Genomic DNA, 19,986 nt, shown 5'->3' with positions numbered 1-19,986 from the left:
GAGTTGCCTTGGGAGTCCTCAACATCGACTCCGGGCCCCATGAAGTCTCATGGCATCAGGTCAAACATGGGCAAGGAAACCTCCTGCTGATTACCACATACCCCCACCCCCGGCCCTTGCCCATTGAAAAATCAGTGTTCCTCTATGTTGAGCACCACTTGGAGGAAGCACTGATAGTGGCAAGGGTGCAGAATGTACTCTGGGTGGGGGACTTCAATGTCCATCAACAAGAGTGGCTCGGTAGTAAGACTACAGACCGAGTTGGGCAAGTCCGAAGGGACATAGCTGCTAGACTTGGTCTGCTGCAGGTGGTGAGGGAATCAACAAGAGCGGAAAACATATTTGAACTCATTCTCACCAACCTGCCTGACGCAGATGCATCTGTCCATGACAGGATCAGTAGGAGTGGCCACTCTACTGTCTTTGTGGAGATGAAGTCTTCACGTGGAGGATACCCTCCATCATGTTGTGTGGCACGACAACCATGCTAAATGAGATAGGTTTCAAACAAATTTAGCAATTCAAGACTGGGTAATCACGAGGAGATGTGGGCCATCAGCAGCAGTAGAACTGTACTCAACCGCAATTTGTAACTTCATGGTCTGGCATATCACCAACTTGCCCATAAACACCAAGCCAAGGGATCAGCCCTGGTTCAATGAAGAGTGCAGGGGGGCATGCCAGGAGCAGCACCAGGCATACCTAAAAATGAGGTGTCAACCTGACGAAGCAACAACATAGGACTACTTGCATGCCAAACAGCATAAGCAGCAAGTGATAGACAGAGCTAAGCAATTCCACAACCAACAGATCAGATCTAAACTTTGCAGTCCTGTCACATCCAGTCGCAGTTGTGAATGGTGGTGGACAATGAAGCAACTCAATGGAGGGGGAGGCTCCACAAATATCCCCATCCTCAATGATAGGGAAGCCCAGCATCAGTGCAAAAGATATGGCTTTTGCAACAATCTTCAACCAGAAGTGCTGAGTAGATGATCCATCTCTGCCTCCTCTGGAGGTCCCCTGCATCACAGATGCCAGTCTTCAGCCAATTTGACTCACCACGTGATATCAGGAAATAAAATCATGCAGCACGGAAAGAGGCCCTTCAGCCCGTCACGTCTGCTCCAGTTGTCAAACCCTTTTCTATTCTAATCCCATTTTCGAGCACTTGGTCCGTAGCCATGTATACTATGGCGTTTCAAGTGTTCATCTAACTACTTCTTAAATGCTGTGAGGGTTGCAGCCTCTACCACCCTTTCTGGCAGTGAGTTCCAGATGCCCTCCACCCTCTGGGTAAAATTTTTTTTTCCTCAAATCCCCTCTAAACCTCCTGCCCCTTACATTAAATCTATGCACCCTGATTATTGACCCCTCCACTAAGCGGAAAAGTTTCTTCCTATCTATGCCCCTCATTATTCTGTACACCTCCCCTCAGCCTTCTCTGCTCTAAGGAAAACAACCCCAGCCTATCTAGTCTCTCTTCATAGCTGAAACTCCTCTGGTAAATCTCCTTTGCACCCCAACATCCTCTCTATAGTGTGGTGACCAGAACTGCACATAGTACTCCAGATGTGGCCTAACAAACGTTTTATATAGCTCCATCATAGCCTCCCTGTTCTTGTATTCAATGCCTCGACTGATAAAGGCAAGTATCCCATATGCCTTCTTAACCATCTTATCTACTGTCCTGCTGCCTTCAAGGATCTATTGACACACCAAGGTCCCTCTCACCCTCTGTACTTCCTAGGGTCCTACCATTCATCGTGTACTCCCTTGCCTTGTTAGTTCTCCCTTGATGCATCATCTCACACTTATCAGTATTAACTTCCATTTGCCACTGTCTGCCCATCTGACCAGCCCATCTATATCGTCCTGTAGTCTAAGGCTTTCCTCCTCGCTATTTACCACACTACCACTTTTTGTGTCATCTGCAAACTTACTGATCATACCTCCTACATTCATGTCTAGATCATTAAAGTAGACTACAAAAGGCAAGGGACCCAGCACTGAATCATGTGGTACGCCAATAGACACAGGCTTCCAGTCACAAAAACAACCCTTGACCATCACCCTCTGCTTCCTGCCACTAAGCAAATTTTGGATCCAATTTGCCAAACTGCCCTGGATCCCATGGGCTCTTACCTTCTTGAGCAGTCTCCCATATGAGGTCTTGTCAAAAGCCTTACTGAAGTTCATGTAAACTACATCAACTGCACTACCCTCATCTATACGCCTAGTTGCCTCCCTGAAAAATTCAATCAAATTTGTTAGCCATGATCTCCCCCTGACAAAGCCATGCTGACTATCCTTGATTAATCCTTGCCTCTCCAAGAGGAGATTAATTTTGTCCCTCTGAATTTTTTTCCAAAAGTTTCTCTACCACTGATGTTAGACTCACTGGCCTATAATTCCCTGGTTTATCCCTATCACCCTTCTTGAATAATGGTACCATATTAGATGTCCTCCAATCCTCTGGCACCTCGCCTGTGGCCAGAGAGGATTTGAAAATTAATGTCAGGGCCCCTGCAATCTCCTCCTTTGCCTTCCACAGCAGCCTGGGATACATCTCATATGGGCCTGGGGATTTATCCACTTTTAAGCCTGCTAAAACCACTAATACCTCCTCCCTTTCAATATTAATTTGTTCAAGCATAGCACAGTCCCCCTCCCTACATCATCCTTCTCTATAGTGAATACAGATGCAAAGTACTCATTTAAAACCTCAATTACGTCTTCCGGCTCCTCACATGGATTGGGCCCTAATGGCTCCTACTCTTTCCCTGGTTATCCTCTTGCCCCTAATATACTTATAAACTGCCTTTGGATTTTCCTTTATTTCACCTGCCAAGGCGGTAGGGATAAACCAGGGAACCATAGGCCAGGGAGACTAACATCAGTGGTAGGGAAACTTTTGGAAATGGCTGCGGAGACTGGATATGGGCCCTGACAATATTCAGGCAATGGTACTGATGACTTGTGCTCCAGAATTTGCCATGCACCTAGAAAGCTGTTCTAGTACAGCTACAACAGATTTCCTTCTCTAAAGGACATTAGTGAACCAAATGGGTATTTACGACAATCGGCAATGGTTTTGTGGTCATCACAAGACTTTTAATTCCAGGTTTTTTTTACTGAATTCAAATTTCACCATCTGCCGTTGTGGGATTCGAACCCTGGGTCTCTGGAATACTAGTCCAGTGACGATACCACAATGCCACCACCTCCCCAATGATGATTGCACAATGTTCAGCACCATTCACGACTCCTCAGATACTGAAGTAGTCCATGTCCAAGTGCAGCAAGGCCTGGACAATATCCAGGCTTGGGCTGACAAGTGATACTTGTGCCACACAAGTGCCAGGCAATGACCATCTCCAACACAAGAGAATCTAACCATTGCCCCTTGATAGTCAATGGCATTACCATTACTGAATCCACCACTCTCAACATCTTGGGCAGTTACCATTGATCAGAAACTGAACTGGACTAGCCATATAAATACTGCAGCTAGAAGAGCAAGAACAAGGGCAACAATGCTGGCCTAGCCAGTAACGCCCACACCAATGAATGGATAAAGAAAAAGGTTTTTGAGATATGTTTACAAATGGATAAGCAGCCTACCAAACAGGGGTGAAAACATTATCTCCCTCACCTGCAGTGGCAGAGGTAATAAAGACATCTGAGAATACTGACTGATAAAAATGATAATCATGTTACAATAATGTTTGCAAATTAGATGTTTTCCCAAAATACCCTCCAAATTAAAGTTTAGCAGTAAATGCCAATAAGATATACCTTTATTTTTTGAAATTGTTGTTCCATTACTCTTAAACTCTTCTTTGCCTCTTCATCTTTTCCTTCTAGGTCAGCTTCTAGTTTCTTTATTCTTTTTTCTAGTAATGTTCTCAAATGCAGTTTGCTTGCCGTTTCAGAATCTGCTTCAGGTACAGATGCAGCTGCATATATAAGAGCAGATAAGGAATTTGGATATCGCCTTCGAATTATTTCTTCCATTTCCTTTACCTATCAGAATTAGAATGAGAAATTAGCTAGTTTTGTACTTACACATGTGGTCATCATGCAATGATCTAAGAATGGTATTTCTGTTGTTTTGTTATTTTTCCTTATCTCAGAATTAATTGTTTATTATAATTGTGACAATAGTTTTAACAACAAATGGTAATAGCTCTCCAGTGGGACTTGGGTGTATGCCGAGCAGAGAACATTGCTCGTCAGAGACTCCTGACCCCAGTAAAACAGGCAGATGCAGCAGATTCATACTCCCTTGTGACTCATCAACCTTAAAGAAATAGCTCAGTCCTCTTCTCATAGACTAGTAATCATTTATTTTTGGAAGAGTTACATCTTTTTTCAACAGAGACAGCATGTACCTGACCTTTTCCCTTAACTGATAAATTACCAGGTGAAATAGTTGCAGCTGCACCCGAGTATGGCTAAAAATTTGCAAAGTATAATGAGAAATCCACATGTGTACATAATGAGCACCAAGTCACACAAAGGGTAGATTTTTGTCTTTACTGTCTAGTTGGAGAGGTAGATAGGGAAAAAAAGAAGTTTTGCTGAGAAAAATACATGCAGGTTATTGAACCCACCCAATATAACTTCCTTTAATTTAACTTGCAGGAAAATAAGGCAGTTTCCGATGTAGCACATGATTTTTTGTGTCAGATTTTCCTCTCTAAGTCTCCTTCCAGGTGATATTGAGTGTTCAAGCAGCAAAGACGAAAATCTATGCCATAGTTTCTTCGAATGGAATAAAAATATTGGACAAGAAAAAGAACTCAAATATACCATATATGAATATGAGCCTTAGATATACATATAGGTTATATATACACATATGTATTCCAACTGACTAGTCTGTACATGCAGAGTAGGAAGAAAACCAAGCTCCCATGAGCAGCTATGATTGATATGAAATGAGATGACAGATCGCTGACCGTAACTAAAAACTCTGGGTGAATCACAAAGATTGTCTCGTCTGAATGACAAATAATAAAAACAAAAAGCTAAAAGCTACTGCGGATGCTGGAAATCCAAAACAAAAACAGAATTACCTGGAAAAGCTCAGCAGGTCTGGCAGCATCGGCGGAGAAGAAATCAGTTAACGTTTCGAGCCTTCATGGCCCTTCGGCAGAACTGAAGCATAGTTAGGAGAAGGGAGAAATATAAACTGGTTTAAGGTGGGGGGGTGGGGGGTGGGTGGGAAGAGAGAAGTTGAGGGTGTGGTGATTGTGGAGATAAGCAGTGATAGGAGCAGATAATCAAAAGATGTCACAGACAAAAGGATCAAAGAGGTGTTGAAGGTGGTGATATTTGTCTAATTAGTACTTTTCTTAGACAAATATCACCACCTTCAACACCTCTTTGATCCTTTTGTCTGTGACATCTTTTGATTATCTGCTCCTATCACTGCTTATCTCCACAATCACCACACCCTCAACTTCTCTCTTCCACCCCCCCCCCCCCCGCCACCTTAAACCAGTTTATATTTCTCCCTTCTCCTAACTATGCTTCAGTTCTGCCGAAGGGCCATGAAGGCTCGAAACATTAACTGATTTCTTCTCCGCCGATGCTGCCAGACCTGCTGAGTTTTTCCAGGTAATTCTGTTTTTGTTTTGACAAATAATAAAAGCTGATTTATACCAATAATTTAAAATACCAATTAGAACCAGTAATAGCCTAACAGATAACATCTCCAAATAACCCACAAACCAGGGAAGTCCAAACAATCCAAATATAAATGGATTATAAAAAAATGGAAACCTCCAAAACATTAACCTAAATAAAACTAATTTTAAAGCTAATGCCTAGGTTACTCCAGAGCTTTTGGGACATGACATGAGACAGGACATACAATGTTTAATATTACAGATAGGAAATTTAAAATTTAGACTTAAAAAAATACAAACCTGCCGCTCAAGGTCCTGAATTCGTTTGGCTTCAAGAGCTCGCCCTTTTGCACGTTTCTCAGGGGGTGAATGCTTCTCTCTGGAAAAAGCTGTAAGCTTTTCTACCTGCCAAAGTAGAACAAATAGGGTTAAACATTACAAATTCACACATCTGTACGTTGAAAACAAAGATTTGAGTGATGCAGGAATTTAAAATGCATTTTATTTAAATTTGATAATAACACACATATATGAAAAGAAATAATAAAGGCAGATATATTGTCCATGGCATTGTTGAGTCAGATGCTATGTGGTTGCAAAGGTGCTCAGCTGAGGGAATAAGGTAGGCATAAAAGTGGCTTTTGAAAGGATTTGGAAAGAAGATAAAGGAAGAAATTTGTTCATTGATAATTGCATAAAGGTGCTTTGTGAATTGGAGCAAGAAATTTGAACCAATTAGAATGCTTATGGTGAGTCAGAGGCTACACAGTTCCAAGGAAGTTTGTATTAGATCTCTTCTGACACAATTATGTTTTTTTTTTCGGTGAGATCCTGGAAAAGAATACCCATGTAATATTTTCCTTGCAGCTAAACAATATAGCAAACAACAGCCCTACAACTGCCCTGGGATATCTGCCTTCCTCTCATTCCAGCCCTTTCGAATATCCCTGATTTAAATCACTCCAACATTTGTGGCTGTGCCTTCAAGCGCCTAGGCCCTAAGCTCTGAAGTTCCCTCCCTACACCTCTCCACCTCTTTCTTTAAGACATTCCTTAAAACCCACCTCTTTACCAAGCTCTTGGTCATCTGACCCAATATCTTCTTATATGGCTAGGTCTCATGTTTGGTTTTATGTTGCCTCTGCAAGCTGCCTACAGATGTTTTATTACGTTAGATGTAAGTTGTTATATAAATAAACTATATTAAGACAAGTTGTGATATAAATTATAGAAATACAAGCTGCTGTAAATAAATGTCTTGATAAAACATGGGGAAGTAGTTCATTACTATCCTATCCACTTACTGGAACTACTATTTTCAAGTTTTCAGTGAAAACAGAAGACATTTCTTTCCCATTTAATTTAATCATAGAATGATACAACAAGGAGGAGGTTATTCAATCCATCAAACAGGTCATGCAACAGGCTTATCAGCAAGATTAGTGTCCATTGAATAAAAGTTGATAGATCATAAGGACCAGATGAGGTGCACCAAAGGATACTGAGGGAAGTAAAGGTGAGAGTTGCAGAGGCACTGGGCGTAATCTTCCAATCCTCCTTAGATAAAGGGATGGTGCCAGATCACTGGAGAATTGCAAATGTTACACCCTTGTTCAAAATAGGGTGCAGGGATAAGCCCAACAACTACAGGTCAGTCAGTTTAACCTCGGCAGTGGGAAAGCTTTTAGAAATGATAATCTGGGACAAGATTAACAGTCATTTGGACAAATGTGGAGTTATTTAGATAAGTCAGCAGAGATTTGTTAAGGACGTAGTGTTTAACTAATTTGCTTGAGTATTTTGATGCGGTAACAGAGAGGGTCGATGAGAGTAATGCGGTTGATGTGGTTGGTGTACATGGACTTCCAAAAGGCATTGATAAAGTGCCATTTAACAGGTTTCTGGGCAAAGTTAGAGCTCACAGAATAAAAGGGGCAGTAGCAACATGAATACGAAATTGGTTAAGAAACAGGAACCAGTAGTAGTGAACAGTTGTTTCTCATACAGGAAATATATCGCCGTTCCTTCACTGTCGCTGGGTCAAAATCCTCGAATCCCTTCCTAACAGCACTGTGGGTCTACACCACATGGACTGCAGCGGTTCAAGAAGGCAGCTCACCACCACCTTCTCAAGGGCAACTAGGGATGCGAAATAAATGCTGGCCCAGCCAGCGAAGCCACATCCTGTGAATGAATAAAAAATAAAGGAAGATGGTACATAGTGGGATTCCCCACAGATCAGTGTTAGGACCCCTGCTTTCCTTGATATATATTAATGATCGGGGCTTGGGTGTACAGGGCAATTTCAAAATTTGCGGATGACACAAAACTTGGAAGTACTGTGAGCTGTGAGGGAGATAATGAAAAAAGAATAATGTGGCTATGGGCAGAAAAATGGCTGATGCAATTTAATGCAGAGAAATGGTAGGAAGAATGAGGAGAGGCAATATAAAATAAAGGGTACAATTCTAAAGAGGGTGCAGGAGCAGAGAGACCTGGGAGTTATGTGCACACATCACTGAATTGGCAGGATAGATTGAGAAAGCGGTCAAGAAAGCATTGGGATCCTGGCTTTGTAAGGAGGGGCAAAAAGTGCAAAAGCAAGGAAGTAATGATAAACCTGTATAAAACACTGGCCAGCCTCAATTGGCATACTGCGTTCAGTTTTTGGCACCACACTTTTAGGAAGGATATGAAGGCATTAGAAAGGGTGCAGAAGAGATTCACAAGAATGGTTCCAGGGATAAAGCACTTCAGTTACATGGATAGATTGGAGAAGTTTGGGCTCTTGTCCTTGGAGAAGAGAATATTAGGAGGAGATTTGATAGAGGTGTTGAAAATCATGAGGCATCTAGAAAGAGTAGATAGGGAGAAACTGTAAGGATTGAGAACCAAAGGGAACGGATTCAAGCTGACAGGCAAAATGAGCAATGGCAACATGAGGAAAAATTTTCACATAGTGAGTAGTTAGGATGTGGAATGTACTACCTGAGAGTGTGGTGGAGGCAGATTTAATTATGGCTTTCCAAAGAGAATTGGATCATTATCCTCACCACTCCCAACATGGCAACTAGGGATGAGCAATAAATGTTGGTTTTGCCACCAATGCCCACATCCCAATGAGGAATAAAGAGCTCAGCTACCATGGTTGATTCTTAAAATCTGCAGGTACTCAAATGCTCAAGATTTTCATACAGGTCTAAGCCTTAGATGGAAAGCATTGTTAAAGACATGATTACATTTCCCATAATTTCTCAAAATGCACTTAGAAACGCAGTCTATACCTTCTGGTTATCTCCAGATCATCCCACAAGTAAGGTTAAAATACTGAACCACAGCTTCTGCTAGTCCTGCTTAGCTCACAGTACCATAGATTCCCTGGACAGTCATATTATAGAGTCATCGAGTTATACAGCACAGAAACAGTCCCTTCAGCCCATCGTGTCAGTGCCGGCCATCAAGCACCTATCTATTCTAATCCCATTTTCCAGTACTTGGCCCGAAGCCCTGTATGCAATGGCATTTCAAGTGCTCATCTAAATACTTCTTCAATGTTGCAAGGGTTCCTGCCTCTACCAGCCCCTCAGGCAGTGTGCTCCAGATTCCAACCACCCTCTGGGTGAAAAAACTTTTCTTCAAATCCCCTCTAAACCTCCTGCCCCTTACATTAAATCTATGCCCTCTGGTTATTGACACCTCCGTTAAGGGGAAAAAGTTTCTTCCTATCTAGCCTATCTATGCCCCTCATAATTTTGTATGCCTGTATCAGGTCCCCCCCTCGGCCTTCTCTGCTCTAAGGAAAACAACTCTAGCCTATCTAGTCTCTCTTCATAGCTGAAACACTCCTGCCCAGGCAACATCCTGGTGAATCTCCTCTGCACCCTCTCCAGTGCAATTACATCCTTCCTACAGTGTGGCACGCAGAACTGCACACAGTACTCCAGCTGTGGCCTAACTAGTATTTTATACAGCTCCAACATAACCTCCCTGCTTTTACATTCTATGCCTCGGCTAATAAAGGCAAGTATCCCATATGCCTTCTTAACCACCTTATCTACCTGTGCTGCTGCCTTCAGGGATCTATGGACATGTACACCAAGGTCCCTCTGATCCTCTGTACTTCCTAGGCTCTTACCATTCATTGTGTATTCCCTTGCTGTGATAGTCCTCCCAAAATGCATCACCTCACACTTCTCAGGATTAAACTCCATTTGCCACTGCTCTGACCATCTTACCAGCCCATCGATATCGTCCTGTAATCTAAGGCTTTCCTCCTCACTATTTACAACAGCATCAGTTTTCGTATCATCTGCAAACTTACAGATCATACCTCCTATATTCACGTCTAAATCATTAATGTACGCTACAAACAGCAAGGGTCCCAGCACCGATCCCCGCGGTGCACCACTCGTCACAGGCTTCCAATCACAAAAACAACCTTCAACCATCACCCTCTGCTTCCTGCCACTAATCCAATTTTGACACTCAGTCCTGCCCTACTGTGTCTGTGTAGGGTTAGCTCTGTTTTACATCAACGGTCTTCTTCCAATTATCGTCCAAGCTTTAAGTATTAATTGATAAATGATTCCTCAATAGAGAACATGTGCAAAAGGCATGGATAATTGGTTCAGGTGACTGACTGGAACAATTGTTTCTATATTTCTTTGGCGCTTCTTTCTCATGCCCATTATAAGAGTGCATTTGAAGAATTTCTAGCAGCGATAAAACTCTGCAATCAGTTCAAATTGTCAGCAGGAGGCACATTTGTCATAGAACTAAAATAAATTTTTTTGGTTCATAAAAAGCTAGCATATATCATGGTTTACAAAATAATGGTGAGGGGAGAGACTATAGTTCATTGATTTGATGTTCACTTGCATATTTGTGCCCATGTAACTTGGAAGCTACTAGCAATACCAACTTAGATTTTACACATCTCAGTGGTTCACCATTAACCATTCAACACTGAAGTCAAACTGTTAGGAGAAAAAGCTCAAGAAATTCTAAACTTGTCCATCAGTATTTATCTGAAATATATGAAGTTGCACTTTGTTCTGCTAAGTATGTTCTGTACCTGCTCCTTCAGCTTCTCAATTTCTACATTTGCTGCTTTAAGCCGTGATGCATCCTTATCCAGCATCTCCTGGTTTTCAGCATACCACTGTAATCTCTTGTTGAGACGGTGGATTTCTTGCTTGTGCTGTTCTTCCATTATCTTCATCTCAAACTCTTTATCACCTAGATTAAATACTTTTTTTAAACCAGGAATATGACTTGTGATTAAAAAATGCACGACAATTTCAGATATGGAAAGGCATTCTACCCATCTTAATTCTTCCAGCCACATCTTTAAGTTTCCCTATTGCAGTAACTAATTGTTTCTTCAATCAATTCAGGATTTTCATCTCCATTATTCTATCTGGTTCATTTCACATTTCGATTTCTGCCTCTGCACCATCTTCCCTATCTTCAAGATCCTCTGTACAACCTACTTCACTGACTAAGTTTTAAGTCACCTCTCCCAAAACTCCCATCTTTAGCTCAGCATTCATTTTTAAAATTATATCTCTGTGAAGTGCCTTGAGATTTTTTTGTGAAGGGCAATGTATAAAGTAAAATAGGTATTGTTAAATGGGTGGATGCAAGTTTCAGACAGACTAATGGAATTGTTCAGTTTACACTTAAGTCAGCTCATGAGCATAGCTCCTAATTGGAGATTTGAAGGCCGCAGAGAGCATACTAGTGGCGAGAGATAATCACCTACAAGTAAACTTTAAAAGGTTTAAGGGAAGCAGTAGAAGGAAGAAAGAATTTCAAAATGTACCGATGGAAAATAAAGCCAGACAGTTTCTTTAAAATGGGCAGCCAATCTGTAACATCTTCTGTCCAAAATACTACTATGCTAGGGTAGTCTCAAAATATACATAAGGGTGTGTTTATATTATGTGAAACTGTGTGCTAAAACTACTAATTTCACAAAATATGCTCAAAGCAATTAACTTGCAAGTCTACTGATGGTTTTCTGTCTTCTAATAATGTGTACCCATTATTTAGCTTTGAAAATGCATTAAACCCAACAAGAACAACCCAAGAGAGTCTATTTGATCTAAATTGCCTTGAAGAGGTTAAACTGTATAACTTACCTGAAGTATAACTAAGTTGTGCTTTAGCCATGTTACACTCTTTCTTCGTCTTTTCCAGATCCACCACTAATGCTTGTTTCTCTTGTTTTAGTTTTTTAATCTCTTCTGTTTGTTTGCTCGCTTCTTTCTGAAAGTGAAGGGTTGAATAAACTGAATAGAAGACAGGTAAAACCTTAAACTCCTGCTCAGAAAGCCTGCTTGAAAATCAGTTGCTAGCTAAGGCTGATTAGGATACAATTCATGGAAGCATGCTGCTTCATGCTGGATAATATGAAAATGTAACAGAACTGACAGTCCTGTAAAACAAAATAACTTTCCAATGACATATTACAGAACAAAACTGGCAGCCAAGAAGATCTCTGTAGGACAGACTATCCTGCATACCTTTTTAGAGAAGGTGCACAATGCTGTGAGGTAGCAACCTGATTCTAACCAAGGGAATGTAACACAAACTCAAAAAGTACAACAATTTATCAATGTTTCAAAGTCAACTTTCAGAAATTCTAAAGGAAGTGTCCAATATGGGAAGCTGATGTAAATTCTTATTCATTATATAACAAAATGAGGAGCTGAGTGGAGCTAAAAGCCAGTGAGAGAAAGCGAGAATTCACAGAAGCTGAGTGGGGCTCTCTCTATTAAACAGTCTGTGGGTTTAGAGCCACGTTTAGAAACAAAAATCGAGGTTTGACATCACAGGGAAGTCGGAAGTTGATAGGCTAGTGAGTACTGCTGCTTAGGGACTGAGTCTAAACAACTGGCAGATTAAAAACAATAAAAAATTAAGTATTAATAGTAAATAGCAAATGTATAGCTGGTGAGTGTTATCTTTTATTTTTAAGTAAGGTTTATTACTACCAGTAAGATGTGTTAAGATTTATCAGTATCAGTAAGTTTTATTAATTGTTGTAAGGTTTATTAATATTGATAACCTTGCTGCTGCTAGTGAACTTTAACTAATAAATGGAGAAATGACCTTGACAATGCACACCCTGTGCTATGTGGGAACTCCAGGATGCTTCCTTAGGGCTGGACAACCATTTGTGCAGGAAGTGTTGTCAGGCGCAGCAGCTTGAACTCCAGATTTCGGAACTTAAGCAGTACTGTAGTACATCTGTGAGGTTGAGTGCTTCATGGATAGCACATTTATAGATGTGGTCACCCAAACAGCTTAAGGGTATACAAGGAGAGAGGGAATGGGTGATCACCAGACAGTCAAAAACAAACAGGCAGTTAATGCAGGAATCCCCTGAGTGCATCCCACTTTCCAACCATTGATAAGTGTGATGGTTCATCTGGGGAGTGCAGCGAGAACCAAGTACATGGCACCATGGGTGGCTCAGCTGTACAATGGCACACAAAGAAGACTGGAAGAGCAATTATGATAGTTGATTCAATAGTTAGGGGAATAGATAGGGGTTTTCTGCGACCAGAGACATGAATCTAGGATGGTGTACTGCCTCCCTAGTGCCAGGGTCAAGGATGTCACTGAGTGGCTGCAAAGCATTCTGAGGGGAGAGGGTGAATAGCCAGCAGTCGTGGTCCTGCAGTCAGAATTTAGGGAGTTAGGTAGGAAATGAGCAAGAAAGGGCTGATCGGGGAAATGCTGTTAATGTGGTGTACACAGACTTCCAAAAAGACATTTGATACAGAGCAGCACGACAGACTTGTGAGCAAAGTTATTGCTCACAGAATAAAAGGGATAGTTGAACCTATATATATGAAATTGGCTGAGTGACTGGAAATAGAGAGTAGTGGTTAATTAATGCTTTGCAGGCTGAAGGAAGGTTTGAGCTGGAGTTCCCCAGGATGAGCACTGGAACTCTTGCTTTTCCTGGTATATGTCAATAACCTAGACCTTGGTGTACAGAGCACAATTTCAAAATCTGCGGATGTTATGAAATTTGGAAGCATTGTGAACTAGTGTATAACATCCAAAGGACACAGACAAGTTGGAGGAATGAGTAGACAGGAGGCAGATAAAGTTCAATGCAGAGAAATGTGATGTGATTCATTTTGTAGTAAGAATATGCAGAGACAATGGATGGAATCATCCCAGAATTGCACTAAGTGCGTTAGCGGGCGTGAAAAACTACATTTCACCCACCGGCCGCAATGGTGGGTTTTCGTGCTGTATCGTTCTCTTCCCGCCTCATAAATTATGCAGTCATGGGAAACATGGCGTCCAGCTGGTGGGTGGTCTCCGATTTGCCCCCTCATGCTAATTCTTCACTCCGGGCACCCCCGTGCACAGTTCTCAATGTTCGCAGCCCTGGACTGCTCCAGTGACACACGGGGTGGGATTTTCCATGCCCGCTGACATGTTCGGTGGCGTGAGCGTACAATATGGTGCAGTTGGTTTCACAACGGCGTGAAACCAGTTTGCGATCGTCTGCTCAGCCAGCCGATGATGGGCCATGTTTACCGCCATCAGACGTCGGGAACCTCATTGTAATACATCTGCATATCATTATTAGGCCAGCCCGCTGGAATCGTAACACCCACTGCATCGTCCGCCCAATTCACAACAGCATAGAAAAGGCGTGCAGTTGGTGGGCTGCACCTCGCTCGGGACTTCAAGGTTTGTTTGTCTACCTTGCTTCGGTCAGCACTCGCTTCACCAGGCTTCACAGACAGCACGATATCACTCACAGGCAGGTCTCTACCTACCAGAGCAGCCATATGTGAGTGGCTTTTAAATGCCTGCAGGGCTAGGGCTTGCTTGTGGAAGGGGGAGAAGTGGCCTCAGGCAAGGGAAGAGGTTGCAGGACGAGGGCTGTACTGCGGAAAGAGGGTATCCCAGGGTGCATGGGGGCACATGTTGATCTGTGAAAGTGGCCTCAAGATGGTGAGGGCTGAGGAGGCAGTCTCCAGAGGAGATGAGGCCAGGTGGGCATGTGAGGGTATGTGTGTGAGAACGGGTGATGATGTCCTTGAGCTGGCAGTGAATGAGATGTCAGTGAATGTGTGATGGGCTTGAGTGTGTGAGTTTAGAGTAATGAGGTGGTTGCCATACCCTGGCGGCATGGATAAGATTATTCATCCTCTTTCTGCATTGGATGGCCAACCTCTTCTATGGAGGTTTGGCACTGATCACCACTACCATCGCCTGCCAAGCCGGAGTAGTAATGTTGCTGCCCTTCCTGAGGCCAGAGCGGGGGTAGAGGACAACGCAGTGGGTCTCCACGGCGTCCAAAAGGCGCTCGAGGGTTGCAGTCTTCTTGCCTTTTGGGGCCATGTCTTCTTTGCTGCAGTCCTGGGCTGGAAGCACTAAGCACAGCTGTACTTTAAATGTGGTGCCTGGCGTGATGAAGTGGCAAGGTGACAGCGTGGCAGGCGAATTGGAGATGGCCCACCATTGAAATGGCGTGCATCCCGGGAACGCATAACTAATGCGGCAAGTTTGGGACGATATGGTGTGAAAAGCCACCATTGTGGCCAGTGGGTAAAGTGCTTGCTGCAAATCTGGGATGATTCCAACCATGGCCTCAAAAGCCAAGAAGCGTGCAGTTCCCCTGATTCAATGATGCATACCTGGAATGCCTTTTGGATGCAGTGGAAGCCCGCCACAATGTCCTCTACCCCCGCTTTGGCCGCAGGAGGCCCATCAGTCTCACCACTCCCGCTTGGGAAGTGGTGGTAACGGTGGTCAGCGCAAACGCTGCATACAGGAGGTCAGCCATATTATGTAGAAAAAGGATGAATAATCTCATCCATGCTGCCAGGGTGAGTCAACCATCTCATCACTCTCAACTCACCCACCCACAAGCCCATCACACATTCACTGGCACTTCACTCACTGCCACCTCAAGGGACATCACCACTCACTCTCTCACACGCCCTCACATCTTCATCTGGCCTCATCTCCTCTGGAGATCGCCTCCTCATCCCGTCCATGGCTCCACTCAGCACACACGCACGCCTGGCATCCTTCTCATTTGGCCTCGTATGTGCCTTGCTCACACTCTCTCCACCTGTCTTTATGCAGGACAAGGTCATGCACTATCAACGGGAGAGGTCCCAGACCGGGGGATGGGGTGCCGGATATCAAGGTCCTCACACGTTGGAGCTGGCTGGGCCATTCCTGAGGCGATGATGAGGTCGGCGGCAAGCATCTACGTCAGGATCCTGCACCAGGTCATTCCCTGGCCAACGCTACTCTGAGTTCACAGTTGTGTGTGTAATTCGGCTGCCAAGCATTAATAGTCTCCACTTTCTCTCCTAGGCACATCTGTCACGTCACCCTTAGGCAACCTTGACCCCGACCCCAGCGCCGAGAGCACCTTGGATGAGAACCCTGAGGACAGCATCATTGACGACCTGTCACAGCACTCACCCACACCCCCCCAACAGCGCAGTGACACACAACTCGGTGGGACCTAGATCACAATCTAGTGAGCACAGCACACAATCTGTTCCACAGCAGGCAGAGGCAGGGACATCTGAGGTCACCGGCACTGGGAGGGCTGCTGAAGGAAAGAGGTCTGCTGAGTCTGAGACAGGTGATGAGCCTCTGGACTCAGTTCTCAATCAGTTGTGGGAGATGCAAAGACAAAGACAATCATGGGAACATCAGGAAGGGATGTCTGGTGCACTCCTCATATTGCTAGGGACGATGGAGGAGTCTGTCTGCCTTAAGTCCGAGGTGTTTGTGCTGTTATGCCGACGCACCGAGGTCAACACTGGCAGGATGGCGGCCGCTAAAGATACCTTGGCCCAGGACATCAGTCCTGCACTGCTATGCTGGCTGAACTCCATCGCTGATGCCACAGTTGGCCTCCAACAGTGACAACACAAGAGGGATGTGGGGCAACTCGATCTCACTCCAGCTTCCCCTTCTCCTCAGAGTCAGCCAGGGGCCGTCGGGCACCCATAGGGAGGAGGACCAGCAGCTCGACAGCCCGGTGCCATCCACCCAGGTGACTCAGGGAATGTCCGGCCAATCCAAATCGCCTCTTCCTGTGACCCTATCATCTCCAGCTCCACAAGCTGAGGAGGGTGCACCTGACCCACAGAAGGATACCCAAACATTAAAAAAAGAGACAACGTGCCATGCTAATCAGAGAAAACTTTAGGAGGACAGAGACTGAAAATGTCCAAAGTGTGCTAATAGGAAATAAGTAGGTCCTTAAAAGATAAATGAGTGGAATAATGACAGAGCTTTTAAATAATTTTGACTTCTCCTAATGTTTAAGATGTCAAGATAGCTTGAGTAGGGAACAAAAATATTACATTAAGAATAAAAGGTAGCATTTGGGCATGGTGGAAGAACATATTTTTTATACAACTTCAAATAATTGGAAAACAAATTGCAAACGTCTCCATGGGCTGTATTTCACGGGGATAGGGGTGGGGGAAGGGTGGGGGACTGCTGTTACCCCATTCCCCCCATCGCAAGAGTTGGCCGACAGCCGGCGCACGGAAAAGAAGCCTGCCCCGCAGTGGGAGGAAGCCCTGCCCAGCCACCCCAGAACTGAATAGTGAGAGCTGCTGGGACTGCAAGCAGGTCCATAGAGAAGGCAGCCATGGCCTCTGCACCCAGGTAAGTCAGGGGTCTTGGATGGGGAGGGTTTAGGCATCGTATGGAAGGTGGCAGGGGATGGAAGGGCCCATTTTGGAAGCTGGGGGGAGGTGAGAACAAAAGGGGTGAGGGGGTACAGGGGTCCCAATATGCAAAGGGCACTCCCCCAAATGCTATGCCCCCCACTTCCATCCCACCTTTACAAAAAGTTTTTAAAAAGTGGCCTGCCCACTCCCGCCCACGTCAACTGTAATATGGCATGGGCAGCATTTTATGCAGGTCAATTGGCTTGTTGTCTGGCTCAATTGACCTTTAATTATTTATTTAAATATGGCTGCCAATATCAGCGCCCTCCCACCTACCATGTTATGGAAGGCAGTTCAGGAGTGGGAGGAAAGGGGTGGGCTTGCCACTGCTCGTATTTTATGTGACCTCCCCTCCCGGCCCCCTGCCAAAAACACACCTAGCAGGTGGGGGATGTAAAATCCAGCCCTTTATATCATTAATGATCATATTCCCAGCCTTCAGAGGTTCCTGGCAAAGTTACACCTGCCGAAATGAAGTACATCTTCCTGGCAAACAGTGAATGTGGAGCCCACGTGTGGGATCCAGTCCAGAGTTGTGACTTAGACTCCCAAATATTGGCTCCCACAGGCACTTTTCAACTTATTTCTGAGGAGGATCCAGCCCCCTTAGTCCCATTCCAACCACCCTCAGGGAAGAAACCAGCATCTGTAACCAATTTTCTGGTCTTTCTACTATGGTTTACATCCTAAAGTGTTCCTACTGGCTCAGGCACACTCCGTTGGAATAACAAAGGAATCTTACCTCGACCCTGCGAACTTTGGTGGCGCATCTCTACATTTATGCTGGTATGCACCGACCCTGTGGTTATCAGGGGCCGATATAACAATGGCCTTTTCAAATGTTCCGTCCATCAATTTTCACACCACTCCTCCTGGTGGGGGTCAAGGTGGCAGTAAGCTGAGCAGAGCCGACCAGGCTTCCCTTTCCCCAGCCACAGATTCCAGCTCCTCCTGGGGGATTCCCAGGCGTTTGGGCTGGCTTTTGTGAAGTCGGGCGGGCTTTTGTGAAGTCGGACGAATCTATAGTTGGGCAGGCGAGTCTATTGTCGGGCAGACAAGTTTATAGCCAGGCAGGCGTGTCTATAGTTGGGCGGGCAAGTCTATAGTCAGGAAGGAGATCTACAAGTCAGTCAAGGAAGTCTATGGACTGGTGGTTCAGCTTAAAGAGGGGTAGGTGATTCTAAAGTCGAGCGGGCGATTCTGAAGTTGGAGGGGCGAGAGAAGTAACTCCTCCGTGTGTCCTGGGTCATCCTCGAGGTCTCCGCCCAGTGGGCCTTGCTTGGTACAGTTTGAGCGGGAGCCTACCAGAGACCATCCTTATCAGATGCCCGAACCACCTCAACTGGCCCCTCTCGATCTGGAGGACCAGTGACTCTACTCCGAGGCTCTCCTGGATTGTCGGACTCCTCACGCTGTCCCGGAGCAACCCTGTGGAGAAACCTCATTTCCGTCGCTTGAAATCTTATCCTTTCAGTCATTAACCACAGTTCATGACCATAGGTGAGGATGGGGACATACAGCTTCGTCCTAAAACTCAGCTCTCGCTTCACCACCACGGACCGGTGGAGCACCAGCAGAACTGCACCGCACTGATCTGCTGGTCAATCTCACGCTCCCCCCTGCCATCACTCGCGAACATGATCCTGAGATACTTGAACTCCAGCACTAAGGGAAGCCGTTTCCCCCTTCAACTGGAGAGAGCAACCCATTCTTTTCCGGGAGAGAGGCATGACCTCAGATCTGGAGGTGCTGATCCACATCTCAACCACTCGGCAGTGAAACGTTTGAGTGCGTGCTGAAGATTACAGTCGGATTAGGCAAGAAGCACAACATCATCTGCAAACAGCAGAAATGCCATCCTTAAGCCTCCAAACTAGATACTCTCTATATCTCGGCTACGCCTTGATATCCTGTCCATGAAAATTATGAACAGGAGTGGAGACAGGACGCGCACTTGGCGGAGTCCAACGTCCACCTTGAACGAATTCGACTTAATGCCGAGAGTGCAGACACAACTCTTAATGCGCGAATAGAGGGACCTGATAGCATGCAGAAGCAGCACCTCATATTCCCACAGAATCTCCCACCAAATATCCCGAGGAATGCAGTCATATGCCTTTTCCAGGTCGATAAAACAGCAGTAGACCAGATTAGCAAACCCCCACGAAACCTCAAATTTCCTTGAGAGGGCAAAGAGCTGGTCCACTGTTCCACGGCCAGGACAGAATCCGCATTGTTCCTCCTGAATCTGAGGTTCGACTAACGGACAAAGTCTCCTCTCCAGGTATCCCCATCTTTCCCCTCGTGAGCGTTGAAGTCCCCCAGTAAAGCTACAGAGTCGGTAGGTGGTACCCTATCGAGCACCAATCCCACCATCTAAGAAGGCCAACTACTGCGAGCTGATGTTTAGCGCATAAACGCAAACAAGAGTCAAAGTTTTCCTCTCTGACACCTGAAGCCTCATTGAGACGACCCTCTCATCCACTGGGGGCAAACCGGGGGCTTGAGAGTATCCCCACACCCGCCTGGGGCCTCTCATCGGTGGGGGGGGGGGGGGGCACTCCAGAGTAGGAGAGAGACCACCCTCGATTGAGAAGTTTGAT

At 44.9% G+C, this 19,986-nt stretch overlaps 1 protein-coding gene across 7 annotated transcripts in view; it reads right to left on the bottom strand.

Moving 5' to 3' along the window:
• cep162 (centrosomal protein 162) overlaps positions 1-19,986 on the bottom strand; it is a 148,658-nt gene that overhangs the window by 38,524 nt on the left and 90,148 nt on the right. For all 7 annotated transcript variants that reach the window (XM_078542482.1, XM_078542478.1, XM_078542480.1 and 4 more), the window contains 4 exons: positions 11,780-11,906; positions 10,711-10,874; positions 5,937-6,041; positions 3,799-4,026 (listed from right to left, as the gene is read on the bottom strand). In XM_078542482.1, the coding sequence (XP_078398608.1) occupies positions 3,799-4,026; positions 5,937-6,041; positions 10,711-10,874; positions 11,780-11,906 (624 nt within the window). The remainder of the gene's footprint in view (positions 1-3,798; positions 4,027-5,936; positions 6,042-10,710; positions 10,875-11,779; positions 11,907-19,986) is intronic.

The sequence above is a fragment of the Cetorhinus maximus genome, chromosome 5 (genome assembly GCF_964194155.1).
Source record: "Cetorhinus maximus chromosome 5, sCetMax3.hap1.1, whole genome shotgun sequence".
NCBI classification, from domain to species: Eukaryota; Metazoa; Chordata; class Chondrichthyes; order Lamniformes; family Cetorhinidae; genus Cetorhinus; species Cetorhinus maximus.
Note: the sequence above shows the minus strand (reverse complement) of the source record. Positions and strands in the feature narration are given on the sequence as shown.